Source organism: Hirundo rustica, chromosome Z (genome assembly GCF_015227805.2).
Source record: "Hirundo rustica isolate bHirRus1 chromosome Z, bHirRus1.pri.v3, whole genome shotgun sequence".
In the NCBI taxonomy this organism is placed as follows: Eukaryota; Metazoa; Chordata; class Aves; order Passeriformes; family Hirundinidae; genus Hirundo; species Hirundo rustica.
This window is the reverse complement of record NC_053488.1, coordinates 65,668,552-65,684,631: the sequence shown is the minus strand read 5'-3', so window position 1 is coordinate 65,684,631 and position 16,080 is coordinate 65,668,552. Positions and strand designations below refer to the sequence as shown.

The 16,080-nt window shown below is 41.1% G+C and overlaps 1 protein-coding gene across 1 annotated transcript in view; it reads left to right on the top strand.

Moving 5' to 3' along the window:
* The first annotated feature begins 4,761 nt into the window (after positions 1–4,761).
* Positions 4,762–16,080, top strand: part of SVEP1 (sushi, von Willebrand factor type A, EGF and pentraxin domain containing 1) — a 126,377-nt gene continuing 115,058 nt past the window's right edge. The window contains exon 1 of the mRNA XM_040089292.2: positions 4,762–5,311. Within this exon, the coding sequence (XP_039945226.1) occupies positions 4,793–5,311 (519 nt within the window). The 5' untranslated portion in view covers positions 4,762–4,792. The remainder of the gene's footprint in view (positions 5,312–16,080) is intronic.

Sequence of the window (16,080 nt, the reverse complement as noted above, 5' to 3'; positions counted from 1 at the left end):
CCTTTCACTACTGCCACTTAAAAATATTTAAAACTTTAACTGTCAGAAAGTGCTGAGACAGTGTGTTCCAGCAATACATTTTAACATAAGGAGCTTCCAAGAGCAGAACCTGCTCTGCAACGAGACTGCAGTTTTGCTTGATCTTTCCTGTAGCCTGGGGGCAGTGAATGAAGCTGCAGGCAGGAAAGGCACTGCAGCACTGGGAGGTGAAGGTTCTCAGCCAAGAGGAGAAGACACACATTCCAGGACTCAGGAGCTGGACATGTTCTTTCTCCTAAGGGGAACAGGAAGAAAGAGGATAAAGTAACTTCCCAAAGCTCTTTCTTTCTTCCCCTTTCCTAGAACAACTCTGCTGCTTCTGTTTAAACCATGAAGGCTGGACATAACCGACCAGAGCCTGGCACTATTCTGACGCTGTATTAATGTCTCGCTGGTGGAAGATTTTAGAGGTCATTTTCTGAGATTGAAATTATTTCTACCCCTACTCTGTAAAAGCTATTCCTGAAAGCTTTCCTCCTCATACAGTTCCTTAAACACCCCCTGTTGAAATACTGCCTGACATCTGCAAGGGGAAGTGGACAGCACAGAGTAATCCTGTACCCTGGAAAAGGCTGAAGAGGAAGAAAGAAGACTAGCTCTGATAACTACATATTGTGTTAGGTTTCCCCAGATGGATACTGTGTGCTTGAACACAAAGAGAGTCTTAGAACAAGCTTAAGTAAAATCAGGTTCTGATTTCTGTTCTTAAGCTGTCATTTTATCTCTAGATAAAATCTAGAATGCTGTAAAATTCCTGCAGAAGACCTAATGTTCCAGTTGCAGCTGGGTTTCCACTGTGGCACAAAGTTGCTAGCAGAACATCCTTACAGTAAAAACAAAAATGACCTGCATTCCTTCAAAAATTGTAGGGTATGTAATATTGTGGTGTTGTCTCTGCAGGCACAAATACTGTGTGGGCTGAGTACAAGGATGTGTTCTGTCCAGCTGTATTTGGGGGAACATGAAGGGGGGGGGGGAAACACAATGCTTTTCTTCTCCATATTTGGAAAGATGCTTGGCCATGTTTCATTGAGTAATTCAAGCAAAAAGCTATTTGGCTAAAGAACAGCAATCCTCAGACTGTTTGTTTGAAGAAGGGTTTTTAACTGGGGGTAAAGATTTCCCTTCTGTTTAGTAATCATGGTGGTGTTAAATGACCATATGATCTTGTGGGGAGACAGTAAAGAATCACTGGAATTCACAAAGTCTGCAGATTTTAATAAGACAGTTAAAGAGATATAGTAATGTGATTGTAAAAGATGCTTAAGTGCTGCTCTTAAGCTTTCCTTTTCAGGACCAGTCAGCCCTCTTCTGTTACAGGACAAAGACAGTTTATTCACAAGATTTTTTTTTTTTTTTTTTTTTTTTTTATTTTATTTTATTTTATTTTATTACCTGCTGCTTGGTGAGGGAATAGAATCACAGTCTGGCAGCACCTTCTTAAGTACCCTGTCATCAGAAGCCACATTAAACGTGCATTTTCTGCTCAAGTAATGAAGCCCAGGGCAGATATTTTCTCCTTCAGATACTCTTAAAGTGGGGAAAAACTCCTCCTGCTCTCCACCTCCCCATCTGCTACAGATCAGTATGAACCAAAGCAGAAATAATATGCATGAATACAACAGGGAAAAGATCATCAAAAGAAGAGGGCTTAAGCACACCAGCATGGAAAGGATTTGTAAAGAGCTGGCAGGCAGGCTTGGAGAAGGCAATTTCATTATAACAGAGATTTCCCCTGAAAACGCCGCTTTCAGAAAAGCTTAGCGAACATATAGGGAACAGAATGCTTGCTGCTTACACATACATACATGACCTTCACCATCTGCAAGATGACTTTTTCTTTTGCAAATACAGCTTCATGGATTTTGCATGCTGAGTCCAAGCTTTTAAGTTTCAGTTTATTCCCGAAATTATTCTAGGGTTTTGTTAAATCACATCAGGAGCAGACTTGAATTCTTTGGCTGCCCTCACTCCTGCCCTCATTCCATTAGATTTTGTTTCCTACAGATGCTGATGCTAACTTCTGAGTGTCTTGTAATGCTTTAGTGTCTCCTCTTTGCACAAATAGACTGAATGTCAATGAATGTAAAGAGATACCTGTGTTATATACAAGGGATAATATATGAGGAGAATTATCCACTAAATACAGGTCACTGATTCTGCTCAAAGCTTTTTGCATACAAATTACCCATGGACTAAAATTTCCCCTTGCCATTCAAATTTTCCTGGATTTTGTTTCACATCAGTACTGTGCTAGCATCTCAGTCTTGCATAGTCAAAGTTTAGTTGTTCACGTCTTTCTCTACTATTGCAAACTCCCTGTCTGATAAATATTTTTATATCTTGCATTAATAACTTCACTCTGCAGCCCTGCACACATATATCTTTTTTTTTAAAACACTAAGAGCTTCTAGCCTGTAAGACTTAACTTAATTGTACATGTATTAAGGATTAATTAACAATTGTCATGTTATTTTTTGCATTTGTTAATTCCGATGAGATCACTAAGAGTGAAATTAACTATTGTGTTTTCACCATTAGTCATACCTGATTGCACACTGGCAACTGGTCATTAACATGAATTGTTCTTCCTTTGCTAAAAGTATTTTCAGTACATCTTCTTTTCCTTTGCTTCTGAGTCCTAAACTGTGTGGCATTTATAAATATTAATCTGGAATTATGTAAATATGGGTGAAACAAAGGAACTGACAGCTTTCCAACAAACTAACCCAGACTAAAGTACTTTTTATGATACGAAAACTCGGGGGTATAGCAGAACATTATAACTGCAATGATCCACTTCAGTTAGGAGCGCCTTGAGAAACCAAAGTCCTCTTGCCTATAATTTTCCTTTCTTTCATTCTAGTTTGTGCAAAGACCAACACAGTCTACAGCCCAGTGCACTACAGATGAGAAGACTAGGTATACTTGTGGTGTGACTCAGACCGCATTGGATGCAATTAGAGCATAATTTCTTTAATCTTCCGAAGACCGATTGAGCAAATCAACTTGCTAAAGGACTTCAGTGGTCGTAGTGACTTTTAGTTACCCTTTCAAGACAAAAATGTCTTACAGTAGGCCAAGTATGATGTTGTCTCTTTCATTTTACTACAACATGAACAGAAACTGATCCATCCACATAGCACATCCTTCGGTACCAGAACTGTTCTTCACATATATGTAAGAGTGTTTGATTTCTATTTTCTTTTCAAGCACTGAGTTACACAGGTATGCCTAAGAAACAGTGAAGCACTTGGACTATTCCATAAACATAAAATATGTAAAAATGTGCTGGATGTGTATATCAGATGCATCATTTCCATAATTAAATAATATTTTCTGTTACTTAGTCTCATGTCATCTGTAGTGAAATTTGAGTATTGTTGGGAAGTCAAAGGACAGTATTGGATAATTTTCCATCAGCTAAAAGCCTCAATGGATAAAGAATGTATAATTCAACTAAATGTAAATGTGGACCTTAACTTGCAAATGCTTCAATGTACCTGTGTATTCCACCACTCCGTGATATGTCAGCAAAAGCAAACTCAAGAGGAGGAGTAGAAAATGTTTAAAGAAAGGAAAATACCAACAAAAGGCCAAAAGTTGCCATTAACAGGTTAACACGGCTAATCTGTCCCAGGGGAATTTTTCTGAGCCTAAGTTACTTCTGGAAATGTAGCTGATTAAGTAGAAAACTGTTTAACTTGAAACCAGTGGCTAAAATAAACCCAAGTTCTCTACCCATATTTCTGAGAATTAAATCTGTACTGAGATTGGTTGAAGGGCAGTGGGTTCTGAATTTGTCAGGAGGTCTCTGAAAGTATCTCTCTCCTGAAGTGATTCAGAGACAGCAAGACAGCTCAGGACCTCTTCCGAGAATTGGCTTGTAATGTCACACTTGGCAACCAGAACTTTTTCATAATAAGCACAGTTTATTGTCACTGTTACTACATCGATGTATATGTTTGCCTACATATGCTGATGTACATATTCAAGTGCTGTCCCTGTCTTTTATAGACACACCCTTGTGGACACTCACACCACATATCTGGACACCTCGTGGTCATTTCTGCGAGATGTACATAAATAAAGTATTCCTACATCTCGAAAGTTTAAAAAAAGCGAGTCCTCCGGCTGCTGAGGTGTTCTCCTTGAACAAGAGAGGGAGACTGACAGAGCCAGGAGCGAGACCAGAGCATATGAACCCTTCAAACCTCCCAACCACTGGCGCATCCTTCCCGCAAAACAAAGGGCTAAATTAACCACGATTAATTCAGCACGTGTCAGTGCAAACCCTCACCCCGTCCCCGCGAGCAGCAGCTCCAACCCACGCGGTGAGGGAGCGGAAAAGGCGCTCCTCACTCTTCGGGGGGTCCTGCCTTTCGGCCCCCTTAGCTTCTGCTCGGCGCGTTTCCAGCGACCGCCACCCGCCCCGCTGTAGGGCTGGCCCCCGCCAGCCGTGCGGGACCCATCGGGGCGGGACGGGGCGGCGGGAGGCGGGGAGGGACGCGGTGGGAGAGCGTTGCCGACAGGCGAGGAGTGGAAAGCGGAGAGAGGGGCGTGCGAGGGGTAGCGCCCCAGCCGCGGGGGATTAAAGGCCGCGAATACCTGCGGGGGCCGGCGGGGAGGCCGGCAGGGAGACGGAGAGGCAGGCCGGACGCCCCTCCGAGTAGAGAGGAGGTGGGGCGTCAGGGGACGACCAGCGGCTCTTCTCCCGCGGCTGCCGCCGTCTCCCCGCGACCGCCGCCACGCCATGTGGCCCCTGGTGGCTCTCTGCTGCTGGGGGGGACTGTCGCTGTCCCTGTCGTCGTCGACGCCGCAGGGCCGGGCGGGCGGCCAGCCGGACGCCCTCCTCCGCGCCCCAGCTTTCGCGTCGCCATCCCTGGAGGTGCCGCCGCTGCCCGCCACGACGGAGAGCAAAGTGGAGAAGCTGGGGCGCGCCTTCAAGCGCCAGGTGCGGCGTCTGCGGGCGCGCAGCGGGCGGCTGGAGCTGGTGTTCCTGGTGGACGAGTCGTCGAGCGTGGGTCCGGCCAACTTCCTGAGCGAGCTGCGCTTCGTCAAGAAGCTGCTCTCCGATTTCCCCGTGGTGCCCGCGGCCACGCGCGTCGCCATCGTCACCTTCTCCTCGCGCAGCAACGTGGTGCCACGCGTGGACTACATCTCGCGGCGGCGGCCGCAGCAGCACAAGTGCGCCCTGCTGGGACGCGAGATCCCCGCCATCGCCTACCGCGGCGGCGGCACCTACACCAAGGGCGCCTTCCAGCAGGCGGCGGTGAGACGGGGCGGCGGGCGGCGGCTGCGCCGGGCGCGGGGTGCGCGCTGCCGCGGTGCGGGGGGCCGCGCTCAGGGGTGCGGTGAGAGCAGCGAGCGCTGGCAAGGAGAGGTCTCAGCCCCGAGGGAAGGCGAGGCGACGTGAGCCGCAGTAGTGCCTGGGGTGCCGGGGTGCGATGGCTCGGTGTACGTTGTGCTCTGCTGCGCGGTGTGTGGCGTGGGAATGTGGTTCTCCGCGTTGTTCGATGGTGTTCCGTGGAAAGGGGTGTTGTGGATGTACGATGGGCTGTGGAATGGTGTGGTGTGGGACGCAGAATAGCCTGGTCAGAGCAATAGTTAGTCACTGTCTTTCCGTGCTGTCTGCACCTGCAACTCCCATCTTTTCTGCTGCCCTTGAAAACTGATTTGTGAAATTCGTTCTTTGAAGGGACATGGAGCCCTTGTGTCAATTTCAGAAGTGATACATACGAGTCAAGTCTGGCTCCTGAAATTCCTGCCTGGTTTCATGGCAGCAGGACTTGAGTGCCCGTTAGCTGTCAGACATACCAACGTGCTCTTGCCAGGTGTCTGTTTTAATTGCTGATGACTTACAAAGGTCCCCTTAAGCTCCGTACAGTAAGCTTAACCAATAAGTAGGGGCACGTCCCTAGGAACATTTCCAACACCGTAACACAATCACTTGTTGTACCGTCATACAGAGTCATGGCAGAAATTAGGTCTAGGCAGCACCTGGACATGTGTTGGCACTTGGTCCTGCTGGGGAGACTTCCCTGTAGATGGTTAATGGACAGCTAGTCTACTCAGAAAGCTCTTTTTACAAGGCTAGTCCTGGCTCTCCCTTGTCATTTGGCCTCTGTGTTCAGAAACAACCACCAAACCAAGTCTCATATTGGTGTTTTTGTTTTGGGTTTTTTTGTGGGTTTGGTTTTTTTTGGGTTTTTTTTTTTTTGGGGGGGGGGGGGTGCTTGTTTTGTTTTTTATTTGTTTGTGTTTGTTTTGGGGTTTTTGTTGTGGTGGTTTTTTTGTTTTGGGGTTTTTTTGTTTTGGGGTTTTTTTGCATCTAGTTTCTAATAGTGCCCTGTAGCTGAGCATTGAATGCACTTGTCTTGAAAGACACATTCTGATTTGGAGCTGAGGAGTGAGATTGCAAGAGGTGCATCACTGCTGGGCAAATGAAATTGGCAGAGATTATTCTCTTCACTTTTGGCAGGAGAAAGCAAGTTCGCTGTATAATGTGCTCAGAGCTGCACATGCCAAACCTGCTTCAGGAAAACACATCCCTGTATTAGATCTTCCACTTTGAAGCCATGTTTCAATATAGATCCATCCCAGGGGTGTTGTGTGAAAAAGTTAACAGAACGAGTTAAAAATAACCATTAAAAACAAAATATAAGCTTAAGAAATACCATCTGTTGTCTTGATATAAAATCTTGACTGATGATATCTTTAAAGTGGAATAAACAAAAAATCTCTCCAGAAACCTACAATTTAGTTTCTTGAGCCCAGCTAAGTTTTGTGGCTGCACCAGCATGACTGTCATTTTACATTGTGTTCTTATAAGAATGTGGGAAGAAATATATTCGCATGGTGACAGAGAAAATTAGGATAGAATAACAAGGTTAAATTCCGGTCTGCTTACTAGCTGTTCGTTAAAGATACTGTACTGTGGTTTTCTTCAGTATGGCTTCTTCATGTCAGACAAATTAGCATCTTCAGAGAATACTCTCCTTTCTAGACACTTTTCAGAAAATGACTGTTCTAAGTTTAAAATACTACTTTTGGAATAAATCTAGAAAGCTTTTTAAGTATAACAAAACTGCTGTTCCCTCTGGACTCTTAGACTGCTGCCTTATGTTTTTAACTGTCTTTTGGTACAACCACAATTATTTCTTCTTTCACTTTCCTAAAGTGTTTCTTTTTTGAATTTTTCTTTTTCTTTTACACTTTAACTTGGGATTCCTTATGCTTCTGACCAGGGTTCTCTGCTTCTTTTCCAAACTCAAAAGTATCTGCAAAGCAAGACAAAGTCTCTGGGATTGTATCACTTAATGTGACATAGTAACAGAAAATGAAGGAAAATGCCTTATCAGAATAAACCCAGCGCTTAAATCATCATGCAGCACTCTTCATTGGTAGGTCTCAAAGTGATTAATTCATATCTGTGACAGTTCCACTGAAACCAAGGAGGCAGAAAGAGAAGGTCATCAGGCCAGTTAGTGTCTGACCTGGGAACATGAGCGAACAGGAGCAAGATTTACATGGCAGTTGCTGTCTCAGAACCTGTGGCAGCAAAACATCATCCTAAAAGCAGACCTATTCAGTTTGACAAGCTGTTACACAACCACACAACATCCATCTTCTTTGAAAACATAACAGAGTTCTCCTTGGCACTGCAGCTTTGCGTCCTTTCCAAAGGTACTGTGTAGACAGGTTTATTGCAGAGTTTCTGTGTTTTGTCAAAGCTGTCCTTACTAACTTTTGCCATGTAAACCACACTTTGGCATTCCTACCCAGCAGATTAAGGATAAATTCTGTGCGATTCACAGAAATATGTCGAATATACCACAAGAGACAGTGGCAAGAGACAGCATCCTGGTGAGAATGGCTGAATTACTATTGTTTGGGTTTGCCACCCTGTTTATGGTTTTGTACCATGCTTGAGCTAGCAAGTGCTCGTTTTCAAAGTCTTTCCTTTAAGGCACATGCAAACTTTCTTAGAAAGGGGAAGAAACTGACCTCATTAATTCAAAACTCTTTGGCTTCAGTTTTCACAGCATAAGTTGGTGGGACAGCATAAACTACATATAGCTTATGTTAAGCAGATTGCTTATTGCATTATGGAAAGCTACAGAGCTGTTGTGACAGCGAGAAAGAACCAAAGCAGAACTGACAATACAAACAGGTTTGAGCAAGTGTTGCTCCTGATGCTTAAGGAATGCCTCTAAAGCCAAGACCTCAGTGGTGAAAAGTATTGAGAGACCTGTATGCAACTGCATTGTAGCTTCTGATCCTGAGAGATAACCACTGCTAACGGCACCCATTACGCCTCATGGGAGGCATGTGCATTTGTTACTAGATGGGATCCGAAATAGAACTGAAGGGTCATTGTGCAATGATGGAAGTTTAGTGGGAAGTTTTGTTTTAGCTGCGGAGAGTCAGTTACATATATGCCAGCGTTGGTGTCCTATCTTTATTGATGGACAGTTTAAACATTCTGAAGCTGAATTGGTTTTGGTGGTCTAAAAAAAAGATGAAAATAAAAATTATTTAAACTACTTGACATGGCAATGTGTTAATAAAATTATATCATCTGAGAAGAAGATAGTCTTATTTCTGTCTTTCAGTGGAAGTAAAATGGGAACAATTTCTCTTCATAATTGAAGTGGAAGTTGTAGATATGCACAACTATTGAGCAGAAGTCAGAGATAGTATTCAGACAGCCTTAGACCAGTCAGTTGTAAAAAATCTGGCAACGCAGTAGTTGAGGGAGCCTTTGTGACTTCTTCAGTGTTATAAAAATAGTTGTTGCATTAAAAAGGTAATATTTTTGTTTTTATAATTCATCTTCCCTCCATTGAAGTCAGCATAGGTATATGCAAGTGAAAGTTTTGTCACCTACAAAACAAGGTTACACATTTTCTGAGCATCTGGTCTTTGAAATCTGGTGTTTGTGTCTAATGTGATCTTGAGGGAGCATGACAAATGTCCAACCAGCATGTCAAATTCCTGTGTTATAATTAATAAATATTAAAAAAAAAGTCCCTCAAAAGAATGTAAGCACACATCAGCTTATATATACAGTTCTAATCCTTATTTCATTCTTGTTTAAATAAGTGATGGTGACTTTGTTTCTATTGAATGACAAAAGCACAGAAGTACAAGATGCAGCATTGTTAGCCACTAATATGGGAAAATCAGCTTTTATTTTCAATGTGTTTTCAGATTCAGAATCCCATTTTCAAATTAAAATCTTACAGAAGCTAAAAAACTGAAAATCTTTTCTTACCGTGGACTTGGTTAAGTTTTTTAAATTGAAAAAACGTAGCGTTCTCTCACTGAGAAGATGAGCATTCAGATGAGCATTCAGCCTGGTTATCAAGCAGGTGTTTATGTGTTTTTATGATCTCTGCAAAATTTGCAGCTGATATTGAGAGAGCAACAGAATCTAGGTTATCTTTGGCATCATGCTCTAAATATCTCATGGTGGCTTAGGTCAACTAGAGCTAACTGACTGGTCGACAGCATTGGGCCTCTCTGAGTTTTGATTATGACCTTTGGAGTCCATGTTAAAGATCTGGTAGAACAAAAACCAGAGTCAATTTGGTTTACCTCTGTGGCCACTTTTGCAATTGCAGAACTGGTAGTTAGGGATTATCAAACTGAAAACAGCGTTCCTGTCAGCCGTCACTGGTGTCAGCTCTAAATCTCTAGTTTTAATCGGTGTGGTGTTTGTGAAGAGTAGTGGTCCTGCATACTCCAACCGTGCGTGGGATTTGTTCATACAATTAATTAGGCAGGGTCAGAGGCAAGATACACATTTTCACCTTGTTCATTGCCCTTAGACCAAGCCTGAAATGGACCTACCGTTAGAAGTTATTAAGTAGTTACTTTTTCTCTGACCTTTTGGCTTGGACTGGCAAAAAGTGCTCTGTTTAGCATAGTATCTGCAGCTGCCTAATCAGGATAAATATTTTCTTTAGTTGAAAACCTGTTATTTGGAATTCTTGTGCTTAGAAAATTGTGCCTTGCATTGTGATCTAGTCAGAAGCGTGTAATTTGGAAGTCTGGTGTAGATACTGCTGCACAAAATAAAACAAATCTTGTGGATGTAATATCTGAACCAACAATATAATGAATGAAATCTTTCACTGCTGTGGTATCTGGATGATATCATCCTAAATGTTTCAGGAATAGAGAGGCCTTTTCATGAGAAAACCATTTTTTGTTGTCATCTTAGAGGCTTTTTTGAAAGGGTCTGAGAATAAGCCCCTTCTGATTGCCAGTCCTCAAAAGTTATGACCCTCACAGAGAAATCAGTCATAGCACATGCTTTGCTTCAGAGATACAAACACAAACCAGAAAAGCTTCTGAGTGATTTGTTTTGAGAGAAGGAGTAAATCCCTGGCACTAAAATTTTGAAGAAGTCAGAACAAAATAAGTTGATTTATTTTTAATTAATTTCCTAGTCTTGTGAGAGGCCTTTACAGCAAAATAACATCATATTTAGCAGTAGTTTCTGACATAAGCCTCAGCCTTAAACTTCTGAATGTTTATTTTGCATGTTCTGTGATACGTATTTTACCCTTTGTCTCCAAATCCATATGTTACTGGAATTTGTGGGTCAGATTTTGCAGGTGAGACAGCATGTTTGTGATGCTCAGAATTTTCTGACTTTTCTATGTGCTGAAATGAAAAGTTCTATTGCTATTAGCAACAGGTCCTTTTTAGGACCAGCACCCTTCTTAAATTTTGGAACTGCTTACTTCTCTATGACATTAACACAATTCAAAACAAAAGCTATTGTTAAAATTATAATTCTCCCTCTGGTTCAAGGTCTCACTGGCAACCTCAACCAGGAAGATGGAAAGCCTCCTTGAATGCAAGCAGTAGTCTGTAAAGAGCTTTAATGTTCAGAGTTGTGGTACTCTGCTGACCATAAGCGGTATGAACAGTTAGCAGAGATGGATTTCTCTCCGAAACACTCCCCCACACCCAGCTGGTCTGAGACATCTCTTATCAGTGATAACTTTGTGTTAGTGTCGCTCAATTCTAGCAGTCCGGGGGGGGGCGGGGGGGCAACAAAAAAAAAACCCAAAAAAAGCAGATAATTGAGTAGTGACAGCTGGGAGTAGATGGCCGGGTCATGAATTCTGTTTGTCCTTTTGGAATTAATTATCCAGTTCAGCTTTTCTTCTTTTTCCCTGCTTATTTAAAGTAATAAATGTTCAAAGCAAACACAAAAGAAACAAATACTTGGCAGATGTACTGGTCAATAGTTATGTGAATGCTTGATCTGAAAATACATGAAAATCAGTTACATATTTAGTAAAATATTTTTGAGTCCCTATTTTTATTAGTAGCAGGAGACCAGAGCAGTACCAAAGAAATCAAATAACATCTTTGTTATATTAATGATGGAAACGGCTCACAGACAAAGAAAACAAGAATTTTTCATTTTTTGAATCAATCTGAGATCTGTTAGCAAATGATATTTTGGCTATAGCATGCAACATGGCAGCATATGTGGCCTTCAGCAAGTTTGCAAAGTCTCAATAAACTTTTTAAGAGGTTATATTGCACAAGAGCTCAGAAAATGTCTATGTACATAACATGTCCTCTTTTTTAATGTCCTGTTTAGAAGACCTTCAAAATTATAGAAGATGAAAGATAAGCATGTTAGTTGTTTCCTGGAAACTAGATGCATTCTGTTCTTTCTAGCTCAGAGCTGAAAACTGCAAGCCACACACTTTCAAATCACCAGATCCAACAGTGCTAACACAACTGTGTGAGTCAAAATTCTGTGTAACAGCTCCGGTCATTGTAAAGCAATTGGTGATTTTGGGCTGTTTAGGCTTTTGTTCTGGTTGCTCAGGACTGTGTCTAAGTTGGTGTTTGAATATATCCAGAGACGGAGAACCCACAAACTTTCTGGGAAACATGTTTCAGTAGTTGATCACTCTTGCAGCAGAAATGTTGCTTCCTCCCTTAAAGTGGAATGTTGATATTTAAATATGTGCTTCTTGCCTAAGGCTACCAATTAGAAGATTCTGTACACTTCTTCTTTACTCCCCCACTCATTAAGTATTTTTATCTATGCATGGATAAGAGGACCTTAAACCTTCCTTTCCCCCATCTGAACATTACTAGATCTGTCAGTCTTTGCTCAGATGTCATATCAGTACATTTCCTGACCATAAGCATGCCTGGCTTTTTCACCTGTGTTCTTTCATCCATATTGTGGGACTGACTAACACAGCTGTGAGAGTTATTCTGGTCATGCCTGCCAGTTAGAACTACTTAAATATTTTATACTAAATATATACTAAAGAACTATTTAAATATTTAAATATCCAGATGATTTCTATAGATCTTTTCCCTGAATTAGGAGTGCATTTCTTGCTAAGGGAATATCCAAGGGAAGTTTTAATATTAGTTAATTTCTTCTAGATAGGTAACAGCTTATTCTCTAGAGCCTGTGTAGCAGTGCAGAAAAGAGAGGGAAAGGTTGGAAGCCAAAACCTCTAACTGTGGAATATCTTTTAATTCATTTTGAGAGCTAAAGAGGGGATAAGATTCATTTGATTAGAGGAGTGAAAAATAGCAATGTATAGTGACCAAAAGAAAACACGAAATCAGAAAATCGTACCTTTGCTGTTGTAGAGAGGGAGCTCAGGAGGTGTAGCCAGGTCTTTTATGTATAGGAATAACACTTGTATTGTTACCAAAAATTAGTAAAATAGAACAGGACGAATATAACATTAAGAGGCAGGCATTCTTTATTTGGTTGAATGTATGAGGGGATATCTCCTCCAAAATATCTTGCATGCTGAGTGCAGAAAAATCGCCTATTTATATACTGTATTTTATGTACAAATTCATAGGTTTTCTCAGAAAAAAACCATATATATGATAATAATTTTCCCAAAGTCATTAACTTACATTCCTTTCCCTCTGTGCATGCTTTCTGTCCTGGGAGACTGGTGATCCCTGGTGGTCAGCAGCCCCAAAGTCATACCTTCCTGCCTGGTGAACTGGTCAAAGTTTGAATGATTGGGCTGGTTGCTTTCCAGATCTTCTACAGAATTAGCATTGTGTGGTTCCATAGGCCAGTAGTTTTTGAAGAATGAGCATTGCATTAACCTACCAGGTGCAAACAATTCTTCACCTGGCAACATTTTCCTGATGAAGGGGAACTGTATTAGTCACCGCCTAGCTTTGCATTAGTCTTGTGAGATGACCAGGTTTCTCAGGAGTGCTTTGGATTTGGTAATAAGATGTCTCAGCTTTACCAAAAGCTATGTTTGATCACAGTACTGATTTTTTTTTTTTTCTTTATGGAGTATTTATTTATGTAAAATCTCCTGTCAGATTTGGACATTTTTACCTGCAGGAAAGGTGAAAGCAAAGATTACTTGGAGCAGAAGTTGAGCTTTGCAAAGAGATTTAGCATTGCTGTTTTCCTTTGTGAATGAAATGCTGATCTGCTTCTGAAGCCACCTGTGATAAATTAGGATGTATTGTTTTAATATTTAATATTCTTATGAATGTATGGACCAAACCTATGCCATAACTTTTAAAATAAACTAATATTTATTTTAATATAAGCATAATAATGAATATGTTACATTGTAGATAGTTAATTCAGTAATATTATAAAATGGAAATTATTTCTTTTATATTGAATAAGTGATCATCTAGGAAAAATAATAATTTCATTCTATTCAGAACTCATCCCCTGATGCATATGTTTTATGTCATTCCTAAAGTGAAAAGAAATCCAGTGTAGGATTTAGTGGAAAGCTTTCTGGTTTGTTTCTGAGATGCAAAGATGGTGGTTCTTCCTAATCTGTAAGAAATAACATTTGCTTTGTAGCCCTTAGGTAGTGTTTTTCCTACAAGGTGAATATTGGATAATGTTATTTTGGGGGCTTGGCCCCAACTTAAACACTCTAAGGCAAGCTCCTCCTGGGGCTTGTGTGATGTTATTGGGTGCTATGTAAAGTGAGAGAGGGTAACCCAATTCAACTTGTGTCCCTCTAGATAGATATATTAATATTCAATTCTTCATAGTCAGAATATTTTTTAAAATCAAGAGAGAGAATAAGAACAGGCCCAAGATCATATGTTCATGGATTGCATGCAGAAGATGTAGTTGAGACAGTAACAAGGAACCTTTGACAACATCACTGCTTTGGCTGTCAAGTGGCTGAAGAAGTCTTTGCCCTTTGATACTTCTCGTCTCCTAATTCTGTGTTGAGATTCCATGTTAATGTTAAAAATGCAGAAGTTAGAATTTAGCTGGTTTTTTGACTATACTGATAGAATTTAGTTTTCCATTGTAATAGTGAATTTCTAGAGGAGTATTTTGTATGATTTGTTGCGCAAGACTTCATTTTTTTAATTCTAAGGACTTTTACTGGCACAAAAAGTTGGTCAGAATGCCAGATATTTGCACACACCAAACAGTCACTGAATGCAATACAGATGGTAATAACTTTTTGCTAATGTGAAAAGAATGTTTTATTTAAATCTGGAAGGATTACTGAAACGGACTGATCTACTAGTCCTCTGAAGGAAGTGTCGAGAAGAAAATAGTTACTGAAATGGTAAAAGACTAGGTATTTCTAGTGGCCCCATGAATTTCTATTCAATCATCAAGAGCATTAGGTTGCTTTGTTTGTACTTATCCCCTGTTAATTTATTGTAATGACCAAATGGGCTAAATTCTCAATTTAACAGGCCATTCAGTCCTGTATTTTGATTTGTGGCTGGTGCTGAGTTTCATTTGGTGGTAAAATCAGAAGCAGATGTGGAAATTCATGTCAAAGAAACAGGTTCTCAGGATCCTTTAAACTTACTAGTACCACTTAGAAGGCTTTTAAACTGTATTTATTGAAGAACCTGACAATTTATGAATGGACTGCAAAAGCCTTGCTATGAAAAAAAGTCATCTCTATGTAGATATAGTCCATGAAGTTGGCAGGGGCTGATGAACAACCTCTGTGTGTGCTTACAAGTTTAGGGGTTAAACAAACATTTTAAAATATATGAACTTTCTGTTCAGAGAAAACCGCTTTCAAAACAGCTTTCTGGAGATGGAAGGAGAGAGAGGTTTCTCAGAAGAGAGGGAAGTAAGTCAGGGTTAGAGAAAACAAAAATTATGTGAAATGCTGCGCAAATATTGCAGAGAAGAGGAATGGAGACTGATACTTGGATTGTCAGCAGCTCTGACAGGATGGTGGCCTGTCCTCTTGTCCTCACAGAAGAAAACAAAATGCTAAATGGACCAAAGGATATACACAAATTATTTCAAAATTACTTTTTTCTCTTCCCCCTACCTCCTCCCTGCACCCCACCCCCCCACCCCCCCATGCTGAATGTTTCTTTCCCTCCCTTGTTGTTTTCCTCTGTTTTTATACAGCAGGGATTCTGTGTCTAGAGTTACAGCTGCAAGACATGAGGGCCAAGCTGGTCAGTTGCTTTGTTTTGTTTTGATTTCTAGGGGCAATATGTAGCAATCTTGTCTGTTTGTCTGTTTCTCTACTCAGATTCCCTGGTGCCTGAATATTCAAGTCTTCTGGGTAGCAAGAAGACGGCTTCATGCTCTTACCTCTTGGCTCAATTCGTGTCTGTGTGACAGAACTGCTGTTTTGAAGATGTGGTTGCCCTTTGAGATGCAGAGGACGGAAAAGATTTTGGCTCTTGCCTCATCTGAGGGTCATGTAGCCAAGGAATGTTTTCCCCTCAAAAATAGTCATTTTTTCCTCAAAGACAGTCTTTTACTGGTGCTTTTCACTTACTCAAACCCACCTTTTTAAAAGGTCTTGCTAAGCAATTTTTCATGGGACCATGAACTTTCTTGATTACATGGAAAGTAATGGAGGGTTTGTGTTTCAGGAGTTTCAGAGCACATTTGTAGTCTAATTTTGTAAAACAAAAATTTCTTCTTATTTGCTAGTCAGAATTAAATCATCCTGAGATATCTGTAGTCCTGTCGAGACTACTGGGGCTCAAGCTCATTTGTTCACTGGCCATACAGACATGTCTCTG